Source organism: Dermatophagoides pteronyssinus, unplaced genomic scaffold (assembly GCF_027571235.1).
Source record: "Dermatophagoides pteronyssinus isolate colony J.1.1.1.1 unplaced genomic scaffold, Derpt_VIB-CSIC_2022.12 sq0006, whole genome shotgun sequence".
Classification (NCBI taxonomy): domain Eukaryota; kingdom Metazoa; phylum Arthropoda; class Arachnida; order Sarcoptiformes; family Pyroglyphidae; genus Dermatophagoides; species Dermatophagoides pteronyssinus.
Window position 1 is genome coordinate 734,764 of NW_027461530.1, and position 14,682 is coordinate 749,445.

Here is a 14,682-nt window from a genome sequence, read left to right on the forward strand (position 1 = left end):
ATGTAATTAGCGAATAAACGAATTAAGAATTTTTTTTTCACTGAAACAAAAAAAAACGAAACAAAATGAACATTCATGAAATTAGTACTTTGTTTTTGCTTTGTTTTTTGTTATTTTTCTTCTGTTAATTATTATTATTAATAATGTTGTTGTTGTTGTTGTTGTTATCAGGAATTATCCAAAGATTAGATGCCTATTATTATTATTATTGTTGTTATTAACACCAATAATAACAATAAAAAAACATGCTATGTAATTTTCATTTATTGATCTTCTGAAACACGATTGCTGTTTGGTTTGTTGTTCGTTCGTTCGTTCATTGTTTGTTTGCTGTTTGGTTTGACGATGGATCGAAAATAAATTCAATGGTTGATTCAAATCGATAGAGAACAAATTAAATGAGAAAATATATACCAAACAGACTTGATGGTCGATGATCAACACTCGACTGTATGTTTAGCGGTTATTGTCGATAATGTTTTATATATTTGGAAGCGAGAGAACGGTGAAATTTTTTGTTTCGCTTACCAAACATCGCCATTCTTTAATTTATTTTTGTTTTGTTGTTTTGGATTCCGCGCGCCGATTCCGATATACAACAAGCAAGAATATTCTTTGGTGTTGGATGTTTTTTCTATATATATTTTTTTTGCTTTCATAAGAATTTTTTTTCGTTTTGTTTTTTTTTCTGAAATCCTATGATTTTGATCAATGATGATTATTATTCTGTTTGTTTTACTGTGTCTGTGTGTGTGTGTGTGGGTGTAAAGATCATGCGCATCAATTGTTGATGATCCATCAGTTCAGATTAATATCATCGGGATTCTGATCGGCAAAAAAAATTCTGTTCTGTTCAACGGAATTTTTCGTGTTGATATATTTCACACACAAACACACACACACAGACAGACGCATGTGATGAACAGTAAATTCATGATTCTTTTTTCTCGAAAATTTAAATTGAAAATTGAAAAAGATGGTGGGGTTGGTGGGGAAAAAGTAAACATTTTTCATCATTAAATAAAAACATTTGATAATCATTAGATTGATTTTCCTTTGGTTAAAAACAATGTTTTTTACTTCATCGCTGTTGTCGGTTGAATCGTCGATTGAAATTCCTGAAACGTGGTGACCAATGGAAAATTTTTCAATTTAAAATGATTAAAAAAATTTAAAAAAATGGTCAATTTCAAGAGAGGGCAGATTGGGAAAACAAATTTTTTTCCATTAAATTTTCCATTAAACATCAACAAACAACAAACCGACCGAAAAACTGGAGATCAGCAAAAAAAAACGATATGATTTATGATTCAAATTGAATGGAATGGAGAAAACGAAAAATGACCAAACACAATTTGTCCTATAGGCAGTTTAGTTATCCAGAATCCAGAATCCGGAATAATAATGATGATGGTGATCATCATCAATCATATCAATGATGATGATGAATGATTGATTGAAATTAATTATTATTATTATTATTATGTATTACCCGAAGCCAAACAAACAAACAGAAAGAAGAAAAAGCAAAGAATATTCTTCATTAAAGAATTATAAAGAAGAATAATGTTTCCAGAATCAAAAAACAACAAAAACAGTACAGTAAATAATCTTTTCTTTTTTTTCGTTTTTGTTTTTGTTTAATAAGTAATAATAGAAAATGAAATAAGATGTTTTAGCAAAAAAACGAATGTTATTTGTTTCGATTCTGATCAATCATTTAATGATTTGATATTCTTTATGTTACATTCAAATATTGTATGTTGTTTTATGAACATTCAAAATTACACAATACAACAGAATAAGTTGATGATTTGAAAAAGTAAAAACAAAAACATGGCATTTTTTCAGTAATTTTCTGACATTATAATGCACATCCATAAATGAATAATGCTGATGATAATGATATTTGAAAAAATAAGAAAAATGTTTTCTGAAATGAGAAAAAGTTTCCGAAACATTTCCCATTCGTAATCATTTGTAATCAATCGTTTTTTTCCGGCTATTACAATTTAATTTTATCATAGGGTTACATTTTTTTTCCCAATATTTTCTACATTCATTATCCACAGACACAAACCATTGTTTATAATAGATAAAAAAAAAGCTCATTAGATAAAAAAAAATGACATGATTAAGGCGTTATAAATCAATTAGTTATCGAATGTTTAGGTCATAATTTTGTTGTTTTGAATTTTTTTTTTTTTTTGGGGTTTATCGGTGCTGTTGTTATGTTTGTTGCTGGTTGTTGTTGTTCAATGACGCCCACATACCGAAAAAACAAAACAAAAGAAAAGAAAATTGATAAAACAAACGGCCAAAACAAAAATGTTTGATTCGGATGAACGATTTCCCTCAAAAAAAAAAACAAACAATAGGAAGAAGAATCCACCAAGATTTTCAATTACTTGGATAGAAAAAAGTAACCAAAATGTAACAACAAAATGGCCGGAATAAACAACAACAACAACAAAAAAGTCAAAAACAGAAATATAAAAAAAATTGATTGAGAAAATTGATGATTAAACTGAAATGGAAAAGGAAAAACTTAATTTTCTCATCATTCAATTTGATTAAATTGAATGATAAGAATCAATACTTAACTAACTAACTAACTAACTAACTTATCTATCTATCTATTACATTGTAATTTGATATCAAAAAATCAATTTCAATAATGAATATTCTTTTACGGTGAAAAACGCAAACACTTTATGAAAAGTTGGTTTTTATCTTGATAAAATTCTGTTATCTTTTCTTTGGTTGAAATGAAAAATTTCTCAATCAACCGAAAGATCTTTCATTTTTCAATCGATTTTTCGCTTACTCTATTTTAAATATCCAGTGTGTATTTAATTACAAATATCCCATCTTACACTTGCTTGAATGTTGTCTTACATTACATTTTTCTCGTTCTCTCTTTATCACCAATCACACATCTTGTTGACATTTTGATAAATTGAAAATGACAACAAAAAGTAACAGAAAAGAATGATAAAATGATAAACAATACGATAAACCAAGAACAACAGAAGAAGATGAAAAAGATGGAAATAAAATGTATTCTAAATATAAGTCAATTTTGGAAAAACGAATGTTGATGATGATAATGATCAAATAACATCATATAAAATGAATGATGTTCATCTTAGTTACATTAGTCTTATTTTTTGTTTCTGAATTTTTTATGAAAATCTTGTTATCATTATCATCATTAATAATAATCATAATAATGATTTGTGAATGAATGAATGAAAATGAAGGAAAATTGGAGAAAAAAAATTATATTTCGAAGGAAATTTGATCGAAATTTCTGGAATAAAAAATTGACCATCGATGATGATGATGATGATCATAAGATCTTTCTGGAAATTTGCTTTCCCCTTGTTTCAATTATGATGACCGGATGATAATTTTATTTTCATATCAAGGTACAGATCAGGATTTTGTTACATCTCTTTTTGTTTCAAACACAACAACAACGAAAATCTAATCAAATTTTTGGAATACAATTTGAAATTATCATTGGCAAACAGGCAAACAAAACAAAACAAAACAAACAAACAGCAGAAATAACATTAATTTTTTTTCCTCATTGGCTTTCTATTACAATCATCAATGATAATTAATTCATTTTTTGTTTTGTTTTTGTGGGCCTTGTTTCGATCAATATTAATAAGCAGGCGGAGGGTGAATATCATCACCAGACAGAGACAGATAGATAGATAGTAGTCAACCAGAGAATCAAAGATCAGACCAGAGAAACATCATCATCATGATGAATATATTCTTGCCGCATCAAATCTATCTATCCAAGAGCGCCAAGAGCATTAATTCCGTTATATATGACAAATTCAAAACAAATTCAATGGAGAAAGGAAAAGCTGATTGAAAATATCAGTATCAAATCCCATCGATGAAAATAAACTTGCTGATAATAAACAGAGACATTGAATGAGTGGATTTTTGCATGGAAACAACAACAACAACAACAAAAAATAAATTCCTGATTTTTTTCTGTTTTATCAGGGATTTTTTTATTTCTCTCGACAATGTTTGACAATTACATAATTAATTTATTGATGGCAATAACAACAACAACAACATTGATGGGAAAATAAAAATCCAGAATATTATTGAAATTTCGAAAATTTTTTTTTTGTTTTTTATCTGGTTGATTGAAACAAACACACATTCTGTGTGTTTGTTTGTGTGTATGACAATGACAAAGTTGAAGAAAAAAAGTCTCCCTTTTTTGTTTTGTTTTGTTTTAAGCAAAACAAAAATCGAAAAAATTCATTATTCAAAAATCGAAACAATGACCAACAATTTTCATACAAAAATGTGACAATCAATCATTTATCAATCAATACAAAATCAATAGTGATTGTCAACCAAGAAAAATTTATTCCAAATTCAATGATAATATTCAATTCAATTCATCAATGAATCGATTCATTTGAAAGGAAATTCATTCATTCATTTGCATTTCTTTTATGATTATCAAATGTGCGAAAAAAAGAAAAATGTTAAAATTCAATTCCAATTCAAAGAATTCAATTCTATTTTACATTTCTATTCTCTCTCTCTCTCTCTCTCTCTCTCTCTCTCTCTCTCTCTCTTTCTTGTTTATATCAACAAACACTTATTGATCAGATAAAAAGAAAACAATTCAAAACGATTGTGATGATGATCTTGATAGAATCTTTTTTTCAAAATGGTAATTCATTTTTTTCCTTTCGATTGTGTTCAAATTGAAACCAAGTCACAATTATTTCAACAACATTCTATTTTTTTCATCACTATTTTCGCTGTTGTTGTGGGTGTCAATCGATTTTGGAAAAAATGAAAAAAAATTCAAATGAACAAAATAGATATGATGAAACAATGAAAAAACGAAAAAGTAAAAGAAATATTCAAATTAAACAACAACAACAAGAATCGATTGAAGACATAAAAAAAAAAATATTTTGAAAGTTTTCTTAGAAAAATAATAATTACAATAGCTAATCAATGATTCAAATCAATAATTTTTATCATATTTTTTAGAAAAAAATGATGATAATGATGATGATTTCACAACAAGTTAATGACGTTGATTTTATTATTGTTATTATTATTATTCAAAGGAATGATGATAATAATAATAATAATAATAATAATAAACAAGTTAAAGTTAAAAAAAAATCAATTGTATTTGTAAATCATCCATATGATTTAGATAGATTGTATAGGTAAAGTTTTTCTATTGGTTTATTATGCGAAAAAATGAATATGGATCACAAAAAAAAATTTGATAGGAAAATTTACATAAACAAATGAAAAGAAAAACAAATAAAAATTTCCACAGCAACCAAGAAGAAGAATCAAGATCACAAGACAAATAATCGAAACATGATCAACCGTTGAATGAAAACCAATCTTTTTCCATTTATCATTCATCATTCATTTAGTAATGTGAAGAACTTCCGAAAAACAACTGAAGAATTATTATTGTAAAAAAATGAAATCTCATTTATCCAAATATCGAAATATATTAACAAATTTATCGATCAAAATGTTAATGAATGGACCAATAAGACAAGAAAATTATTTATTCGGTTTTGATCATCTTAATCGAAAACAATTTAATCATTTATATGAAAAATATCAACAAGTTAAACATAATGAATGGTGTACGATTCAGAATTTACAAACAAAAATTTCATTAATTATTTTGATTTTTTTCTCCATTCGATCATTATACATAATGATAACAATAAATAATGATCATGATGATAATGATACGGAACAACCAATCATTTGTACAATTTTAGGATCAATATTTAATCTAGCCAATGCTAGTCGTTATCATTGTGAAACAATTGTATTTCTTATATCAACATTATCAATATCCGAATGGCTGATATTATATTCAACAAAAAAATTTAATTTTTTCTTCAAATTAAATACAATTTATTGGACACAAATTTATGATCCATATGATCAACAACAACAACAACAACAAATTATCGATCATCATCAATCATCTAATGATAATCATAGTAATAATCGTTTAAATCGATCAAAAATACAAATGATCGGTATAAAAGAATTGAAAAAAATTAAAAAATTACAATTACGAATACGTTTATTTTTTAATTATTATCTTTATTCAATATCGGCAATAACAATAATTGTATTTATAACAAGTCAAACAATATTAATTACAAGTGATCCATTAAAAAATAATTATCATTTTGTAGCGACAAGAAATTAACAACAATTTATTTAATTATTCAAAATTTTATTATACAATTTATACATTGATTATAAGTTTATTATGGTCAATTTGGTCATATTATTGTGTTTGTATAACGAATGGAATGTTATCATCATTTCCAATTGCGGCAACAATTTTAAAATATAAAATTATGATTACAATCGATCGTTATAATCAATATCAAAAAATGATTATGAACGATTTGGAAAATTCAATTAGATTGATTCGTTTGAATGAAGAATTTATTGTTTTAAAATATCTGAATCGTATTAATGAATTAATCAATGAAATTTGGTTTCAAAATCAATTCTGGAGTCGTCATATTGTAATTGTACATATATTTCTTGTTATTATTATTGGAAAATGTCTTTTTGTTATTTTTCTAACAAAAGCAATGTTATTTTTACGAATATTTTTCGGTATGGTTTTAATTGTAGCATTATTTGGACAAATGATGTGTTTACAACCAGCATCAACTGTTTATAATCAAATACAACGTTTTCAACAAATACAATCAATATTTGTTCAACCAAAATTTCATTTATCAAGTATAACAAAATTAAAATTATTAAAATTATTAAATAATGAAGATGTTGATTTTACTTTAATTGATGGTATTATAATACGATCAATTATGATTGAAGTTGTAAGTATATTGTAATTTATGGTCTGTAATTTACAATATTTTTAAGAATCTATAATTTTTCATTGTTAAACAGGCAATTTATCGTATGATGTGGATGTTCTTTTTGATTGTACAAAATTTACGATAAAATTTGATTAATCAACAAAAACCATGCAATCTAATAACATAATTAACACCAGGTGTATTGACACCTTGACATTGAAAAAACAAAAACATTTGTTGTGGTTGTTTTACTGAATGTCATTCTTTCTTTCTTTCTTTTTTCTATACCAATTTTGGCTTCAAATGAACATAATCATTAATTATATGCCCATTTAATGTTTTTTAATTTCATTGGAATGAAATAATAATAAAAAAAATTTAAAAATTAAAAGTTTTTTTTAAAAAAATTAATTAACAACGTATTTATCAAGAAATATTATTCTTTTTTTAAAATTCCAGAATTTGTTGTTGTACATTTTTCCACTTGTCATTTGACATGTTTGTGAATTTTGGTTGACAACACAAACAAAATGAAATCATTTGAAGAAATTTCGAAAAAAATTATACGATTAATTCAACATTGTTTAATTATAACAATACCGGATGAAAAAATACCTATCGATTATCTAACAAGAAAATATTTTCAATCAATTTTTATTAAACAACAACAACAATATCGATATCGAAATCAATCAGCGAGGAATCATTATGATGATGGTGATGATGATAATAATCAAAACAAAACAATCAAATGGCTAACAATCAATGATAAACGAGTTATATTTGCCTTAATATTCTTATTAGTATTTATTGTTCGTTCATTTTTCTTAGCAATTTTCATTGATAAAAATGATAAACAAAATCTATATCTTACATTGTTTGGTTCTAGTTTTCGTCTTATAAATGGTGATACATTTTGTCTTGAAATGACTACCTGTCTATTATCATTGGTAGCATTAATACAATGGTTTGTTATATTTAAATCAAATGAAACGAATATGTTCTTTAAATTAAATATGATAAATGTAAAACAAATTTATATTTTAATTTATAATCAATTAAAATTGATTGAAAATCAACATAAATTAGCATTGATCAAACAATATAATGATTATCGACCCGATATAACAATATGGTTGTTGATAAATTTTTTTGCAATGATTCGTATTGGTTGTACATTTGGTATACCATTCGTAATTTATATAACAAGTTTAGCTATCTACATTATTGGTGATCCAAAAATGAATAATTTTCATTTATTTTTCAATTCCTATATTGTTTATTATGGATATTCATCATTTATTTCATTAATATGGTCATTATGGGCATTCATAATGATTGATTTAGCATCATCAACAATAATATTATTTCCAATCATATTATCAATATTACGATATAAAACAGCTCGATTAATTGAATATATTGATTATCAATTAGAACGAATCAATATGATTAATTATAATTCAAAAACATTAAAACGACAAAATGCACAACAAATCAATATTTGCATACAAAAATATATACGTTCAATAAATTTATTGATTGATGAAATATTATTTCAAATAAAAAATTGGTCATTACATTTGACAACATTATATCATTCAAGTATAATTATAATCGGTTTCTTTTTCTATATAATAACATCAATCGAAATGGAATTATTATTTTATCTAACATTTCTTTATTTAATTATTTTAAGTATGACAATGTTATTTGCATATACAAAATCAGCTGCAAAATTTAATTTACAATCATATCGTATTAGTATACATGATTTACAAACAATTTTACCTAAATATCGTATTACATTTAGAAATCATATTAAAATTATAAATCATATTACATTGATTGAAACAAACGCATTAATATTTCATCAAATTGATGGTATAAAACTTGGACCAATCACACAAGTAACGGTAAGTTATTTTTCTCCTGATTATTTGAATTGAATTTGTAAAAATTATTATATTTTTTTTTGCTAAGATTATCTCTCAAATTATGGCCATGTACTTTCTAATAATGCAACTATTCATTTGAAACAATTAATCAATGAATGAATATCAAATTCATATTTAGATCATTATCGTTCAAGTTAATTACAATTAATTATTCAATTCAATTTCAAAACATGACGTAAATATTCCTTGGAATTTTAAAAAAGAGAAAATTTCTACGGAAAATTTCTTTTTTTTTCATAATCAACACAATGCAATGACTAAACAAAAAAAATGTCATTATTATAATGATTAATGATGATTTTTATGTGTTGAAACACTGTACTGAATATAAAAACATAATACATTAATAATAATTGGATCAATCAATCACAATCACAATCACAATTACATTATCATCTATAGATTCATTCAATATCTTTGATCTCATTATTAACTCAAACAGAAAAAAATTGATCTGGAAAAAACAACAATCCCTATTCAAAAAAAAGATCAAAATGAATAAACCAAATCATCATCATTTGAATCAATCTAATTTTATATTTTATTTTTGTTTTGTTTGATTTCCAAAAAAAAATGAGTGTCAAGGCAACCCAAAACAATCATTATCATGATGATGATGGTTTAAATAACCAAACAAACAACAACAATACCGATATCTATATAGTGTAATGGATACTCCAAAATTATATCTAGGTTACTGGTATGTGGATGGAGCCCAAAAGGAATTATATTATATAGAGTACTTTGACCGGGTCTATATATTTATACAATGTTTGTTAAAAAAGACCAACAACAACGTAGTTTTGATAGATAGTAAAAGTGGATGATGTTTTGGTTGGAATTTTTTTAGTGATATGCATTTTAGGTAGTGGTTCGGTTAATATATTTTTTTTCCTCTTCTAACCCGATTATTTTAAAGAGTATCTCGATGATGATGTTGTTGTTGATAATGATAGATTGAAATTTGTTGTTGTTGTTGTTGTTTTTAATATCTTTATTTTGTTGTTTTTTTTTTTGATAAATTTCCGACAATAACAACAACAACAATCCAAAAATATAAATCATTGTAAGCATATATATTATTGGAAACTTGAATGAAAAATTTCAAATGCTATTTCATCAATTTGTCCAAGTGAAAACAACAACAACAACAACAACAACATCGATTTGCATATCGATCAATAATCGTTTTTTTATCATTCAAAAAAAAATCCTGAAATACGACTATAGTACCGGCTGGCTAGCTGGATGGATGGCTTGTTTATTTTTTTTCAAACTCGAAATTTGTTGATAAAATCTTTTTGTTGTTGTTTTTGTTACATTATCATTTGTGAAATCATTTTTCTCTTTCTCTCTCTCTCTCTCTCTCTCTTTCTCTCTCTCTCTCTCTCTCATGGTGTTTGTTTATCTTATCATGTTTTTTTTTGTTGTTGTTGTTGATGTTTTTTCCACTGTTGTTTTTATTTTTTTGATATATTGACAATACAGGTTACATTGATCTTGTGATAAAAACGAAAAAAAAAATTCCTGCATTTTCATTCGTTGCTTCGTTTATTCCTTTCATAATTTGATTTAAATTTGTCCTGGCTGAATTATGTTCGACAAAGTTGAACAACAACAACAACAACAACAAAAATTTATCAATCATCAATCTTTTGATTTTGATCGAAAAAAAATCATATTTTTCTCTTTTACAAAAAAATCCTACACAAAATTCAATCTTTTCTCGGCTCAGTTCAATACACATTGTACAAACAAACAAACAACTTTCCATATTCGGACATTAATGGTCAGCAGCAGCATTATCATCATCATCATCAATTATAAGGTATGTAGTCAAACTTTTTTTTCGTGTTCAATTCATTTTCAACACATATTCTTTTTTTTTCGGCAATCAAAATTTAAATTTTTTTTTGAAAAAACAACAAAAACAACAACAACAACAACAACAAAGTTGCCATCATCAACAACAGGACCTGTCAAACTTAAAAAATTGTTTTTTTTCTGGCAATTTCTTGTCATCCAGGTGTACATGAACCAAAGTAAAACTTTCGCTTCAAAGCTTAGATAAGATGTTTGTGTGTATACGACGTTTATTAGATTAATATTTTCCTTTTTCATTACATTACATAGCATACTTTTGGTGGATTTTTGTTTTCATTTTTCATCATTTTTTCGCTATTCAATCATTCATCATCATTTTTTGAATTGCAAAATGAATGATTGAATAGCGAAAAATAAGTTTTTCATTTTTTTTCCCTGTTGAAATGACGACGACATGAATTTTCGTTTGAAAGATTTTGAAAGTTTTGCTTGCTTGTTTATCATCAATTTTTATTATCAAATAATTTAAAAGTGGCAGAAAAGAAAAGAAAAAACTTTTACATTTTTTTTCAAAACAAAATTCATTCTACCTGTCATCAGGTACCGGTTTGTTTTCTATACATTCAAGTTTGGCTGTTTTGTAGTTGAAAATTTTTATTTTGTTTATTTTCAATATTTTTTTTGGTTTGGTTTCAGGAAACATTCGTGGAAGAAAAAAACGTGAATGAAATTAAGAGTGAGTGAAAAAGAGAGAGAGAGAGAGAGAGAGAGAGAGAGAGAGAGAGAGAGAGAGAGAGAGAGAGAGAGAGAGAGAGAGAGAGAGAGAGAGAGAGAGAGAGAGAGAGAGAGAGAGAGAGAGAACAAGGAAGACTCAAGTGATGTGATACCTGGCTAGCAAAAGAAAATTTCTTTGAAAAAATTTTAAGTTTTTTAAAAAGAAAAAAACGTTTTTTCCAGAAAAGAAAATGAAAACAACACACAAAAATACATATCCGACGTCTGGATCTATTCAATGATTCAATTGAATGATTAGGATGATGATGATAATCATAATCTCCAAAAAATATTAATCTTTGGTTATTTTTTTTCTTTCCACAAAAAAAGAACATTTCTTTCATCATTGCTGATGATTGGAACAGATGATGGAAGCAACAACAACGATTTTGGAATGAAAAAATTACGTTATTATTTGCTGATCACAAACAAAATCAAAAATAATAATTTTCAAGAATCAATCAATCGATCGATCGATCGATCAAGTGCTTTTATCAACAACAACAACAGTACATCATCATTTTAAATCGATTTGATCGCACAAGTATCGACAACGACGACGACGACAATCAACGATAAACATACATTAAGTGATGATGATCAACAAGAAGCCATTCATTCATTGATAATTTAATAATTCAGAGACGACGACGACAAACAACAAGTTTTTTTTGTTTTTGTTATTGTTGATAATTTACAAAAAAAAAAGTTACAAAATATCATCACCAAAAACATCATTTTTTCGGATTTTCATCGTTCAGCAACAAAGTTTCATTTTCATTTCATTTTGCTTTGTGTTTTTGGCATATCGTTATAAACAAAAAACATGGCGAATATACAGGAAAAAATTGATACAATCAATGAAGAATTAGAAAAATTACGATTACCACATAAATTAAAACAATATCGTCATTATGCAGAATGTTTAGAACAATTGAAAATGATGATATCATCATCGACAACAACAACAGAATCACAAAAATCAATAATGATTGAACAAATTGATCAACTTTTTACAAAACTTGACAAATCAGTTATATGTGGTGTTGATCAATGTTTTGTTTGTGGTACAAATAATCAAAGAATAAATTCTTCGAAATTTTCATCAAAACATCAACAAAATGATAAACAAAAACAATCGAATCAACAACAACAACAAACTAATGATCATAATAATAATGAAATTCATCAAAATCATCAACAGAATGGGCATAAGCATGATCATCATTCGAATGATGATGATGATAATGATCAATCGAATCAAAGTGATCGATTATTACAAACAATGCGTGAAAAACTTCGAAATACATCGCCAACTTTGAAAATTGTTGAAACAAAAACAATGATTGAAAATGAAATGAAAAAACATACCGAACAAGAATCCAATGAAATCGTTAATAATAAAGATGATAATGTTGTTAACGATGATGATAAAGTTGTAAAGAATGTTGTAAAACAATGTGATGATACTGACAATAATGAAACGGTGATAAATTCGAAACACGATGAACAAATCGATAATAATGATCATAATGACGATGGCCAAAAATCAATAATCAAAGATGCTAAACAGAATCCTTATCATAATGATAATGATAAAACAAAAACAATAGCCAATGTTATTGATAAAGGTAATCTATTTTTGCATTATTCATTAATTTTATCCATATTTTTCCCCCAAAAATTATAATAGATTTATCGCCATCTAATGATCAAAATGGAAAGCAAAATTCAAATATTTTATCATCGATATCATCAACAATATTGATGACACCAAGACCATTTCATAAACAACCAATATCGTCATCATCATCAAATACAATGACTAGATCATGTGGAAATATTAGTAACATCATCCATAATAATAATGATAATCATCATCATTCAATCATTTCGGGTCGTTCACCACCAATTATAAGCAGCTATAAAGCATATAAAGATTTTATTAATAATTATACAACAGCTACGGCTTCAACGACTGCTGCTATAAAATCTGATTAACGATCATCGATAAACAAAACGAAGATGCAAACCACAAAAAAAACGCAATCAAAAACCACCCTAGCGATGTTTCGACGATTTTGTGATCCAGAAAACAAAAATCTGCATTTGAAGATGCGACGAATATTTATTTTTATTTAAAAAAAAGAAAATTTCCAAATACAATTTGCTTCCTGAAACACAGAGAGTGAAACAAATTTTCACATCTTTCATCATTTCATTCATACCTATATGATGAAGAAATAACCACTATCCGTTAAATTTTGAAAACTTTACTTTATTCAATCGATTTTAAAATACACAAAAATAAATTTAGCTTATACAAATCAATGGAAAAGAAACAAAACATCGTTTTCAAAAATCATAAAAACTCGTCGATCACACAGAAAAATGAAACGTAAAATATAACGGCAAAAACCATAACATGTTTGGGTTTTAACGTCATCCACAAAATGTTACGTTTTTTTTCTTTTTTTGTATTTCTGGGCAAAATCCATGAAATATTGAGGCAAAAAACTCAAATATTTGTGGCCAAAAAATCATGAAATGTTCTGGAAAAAGACCTAATATTTCTTGGAAAAATCCATGAAATGTTCTGGAAAAAGACTGAATATTTCTTGGAAAAAATCATGAAATATTCTGGAAAAAGACTGAATATTTTTGGGCAAAAAATCATGAAATATTCTGGTTAAAAATATTTTTATTTACAAAAAAATGCGAAATAAAAGAGAAAAGAAAGATAAATTTAGCCGACTAAGGTGGCATAAAGATCATTTTTTAAATTCATAAACAAAAAGTAAACAAGTTAATCAGTGAATAAAATAATTAAGATTATTGGCCAAGGATAGATTAAAATTCTCCGATTTGTTTGCTTTATTTTCCAGATTATCGCTCAAATCATGGCTATGTGATTTCTAATAATTTATCATGAATGGATGAATCTTCCTTGGTTGCCCTCAGTTCACTACTGATGCTTGCTTGAGTTCCGTATCGCTTCCGATTTCTCGCTCGACCGTTGGAGATTTCCTTATCCAGCCACAACGCTTTCTATTGTTTTTTCGATGCTTTAAGCTGTTACACAAAATAATATTTCTGATTCGAAAAATAGTCAAATGGCAAACGAAAAACAAAAACTTCGTTTAAAAACAAAAATGCTGGATTCGAATTATTTCATTTGTTTAATTGAATTATTAACAATGTTTCGAATGTTAACGAATTGTTTCAAATTTCAAGTT

At 26.2% G+C, this 14,682-nt stretch overlaps 2 protein-coding genes across 5 annotated transcripts; both read left to right on the forward strand.

Annotated features, from left to right (window-relative positions):
* The first annotated feature begins 6,365 nt into the window (after positions 1-6,365).
* Positions 6,366-7,215, forward strand: LOC113799200 (uncharacterized). The gene is made up of 2 exons (XM_075820166.1): positions 6,366-6,908; positions 6,982-7,215. Exons 1-2 carry the CDS (start codon positions 6,366-6,368, stop codon positions 7,033-7,035), a joined length of 597 nt encoding a protein of 198 aa, XP_075676281.1. The 3' UTR covers positions 7,036-7,215.
* Positions 7,216-9,702: 2,487 nt separating this feature from the next.
* LOC113799206 (uncharacterized) lies at positions 9,703-14,560 on the forward strand. 4 transcript variants are annotated; one of them, XM_075820452.1, is made up of 4 exons: positions 9,703-10,676; positions 10,803-10,926; positions 11,777-13,077; positions 13,140-14,560. In XM_075820452.1, the coding sequence occupies exons 3-4, from the start codon at positions 12,273-12,275 to the stop codon at positions 13,445-13,447; spliced, it is 1,113 nt and encodes a 370-aa protein (XP_075676567.1). In that variant the 5' UTR covers positions 9,703-10,676; positions 10,803-10,926; positions 11,777-12,272; the 3' UTR covers positions 13,448-14,560. The 4 variants fall into 4 exon arrangements, with proteins under 4 accessions (XP_075676567.1, XP_075676568.1, XP_075676566.1 ...); XM_075820453.1 differs by having other exon boundaries at positions 10,803-10,922; XM_075820451.1 differs by having other exon boundaries at positions 10,803-10,890.
* The last annotated feature ends 122 nt before the right edge of the window (positions 14,561-14,682 follow it).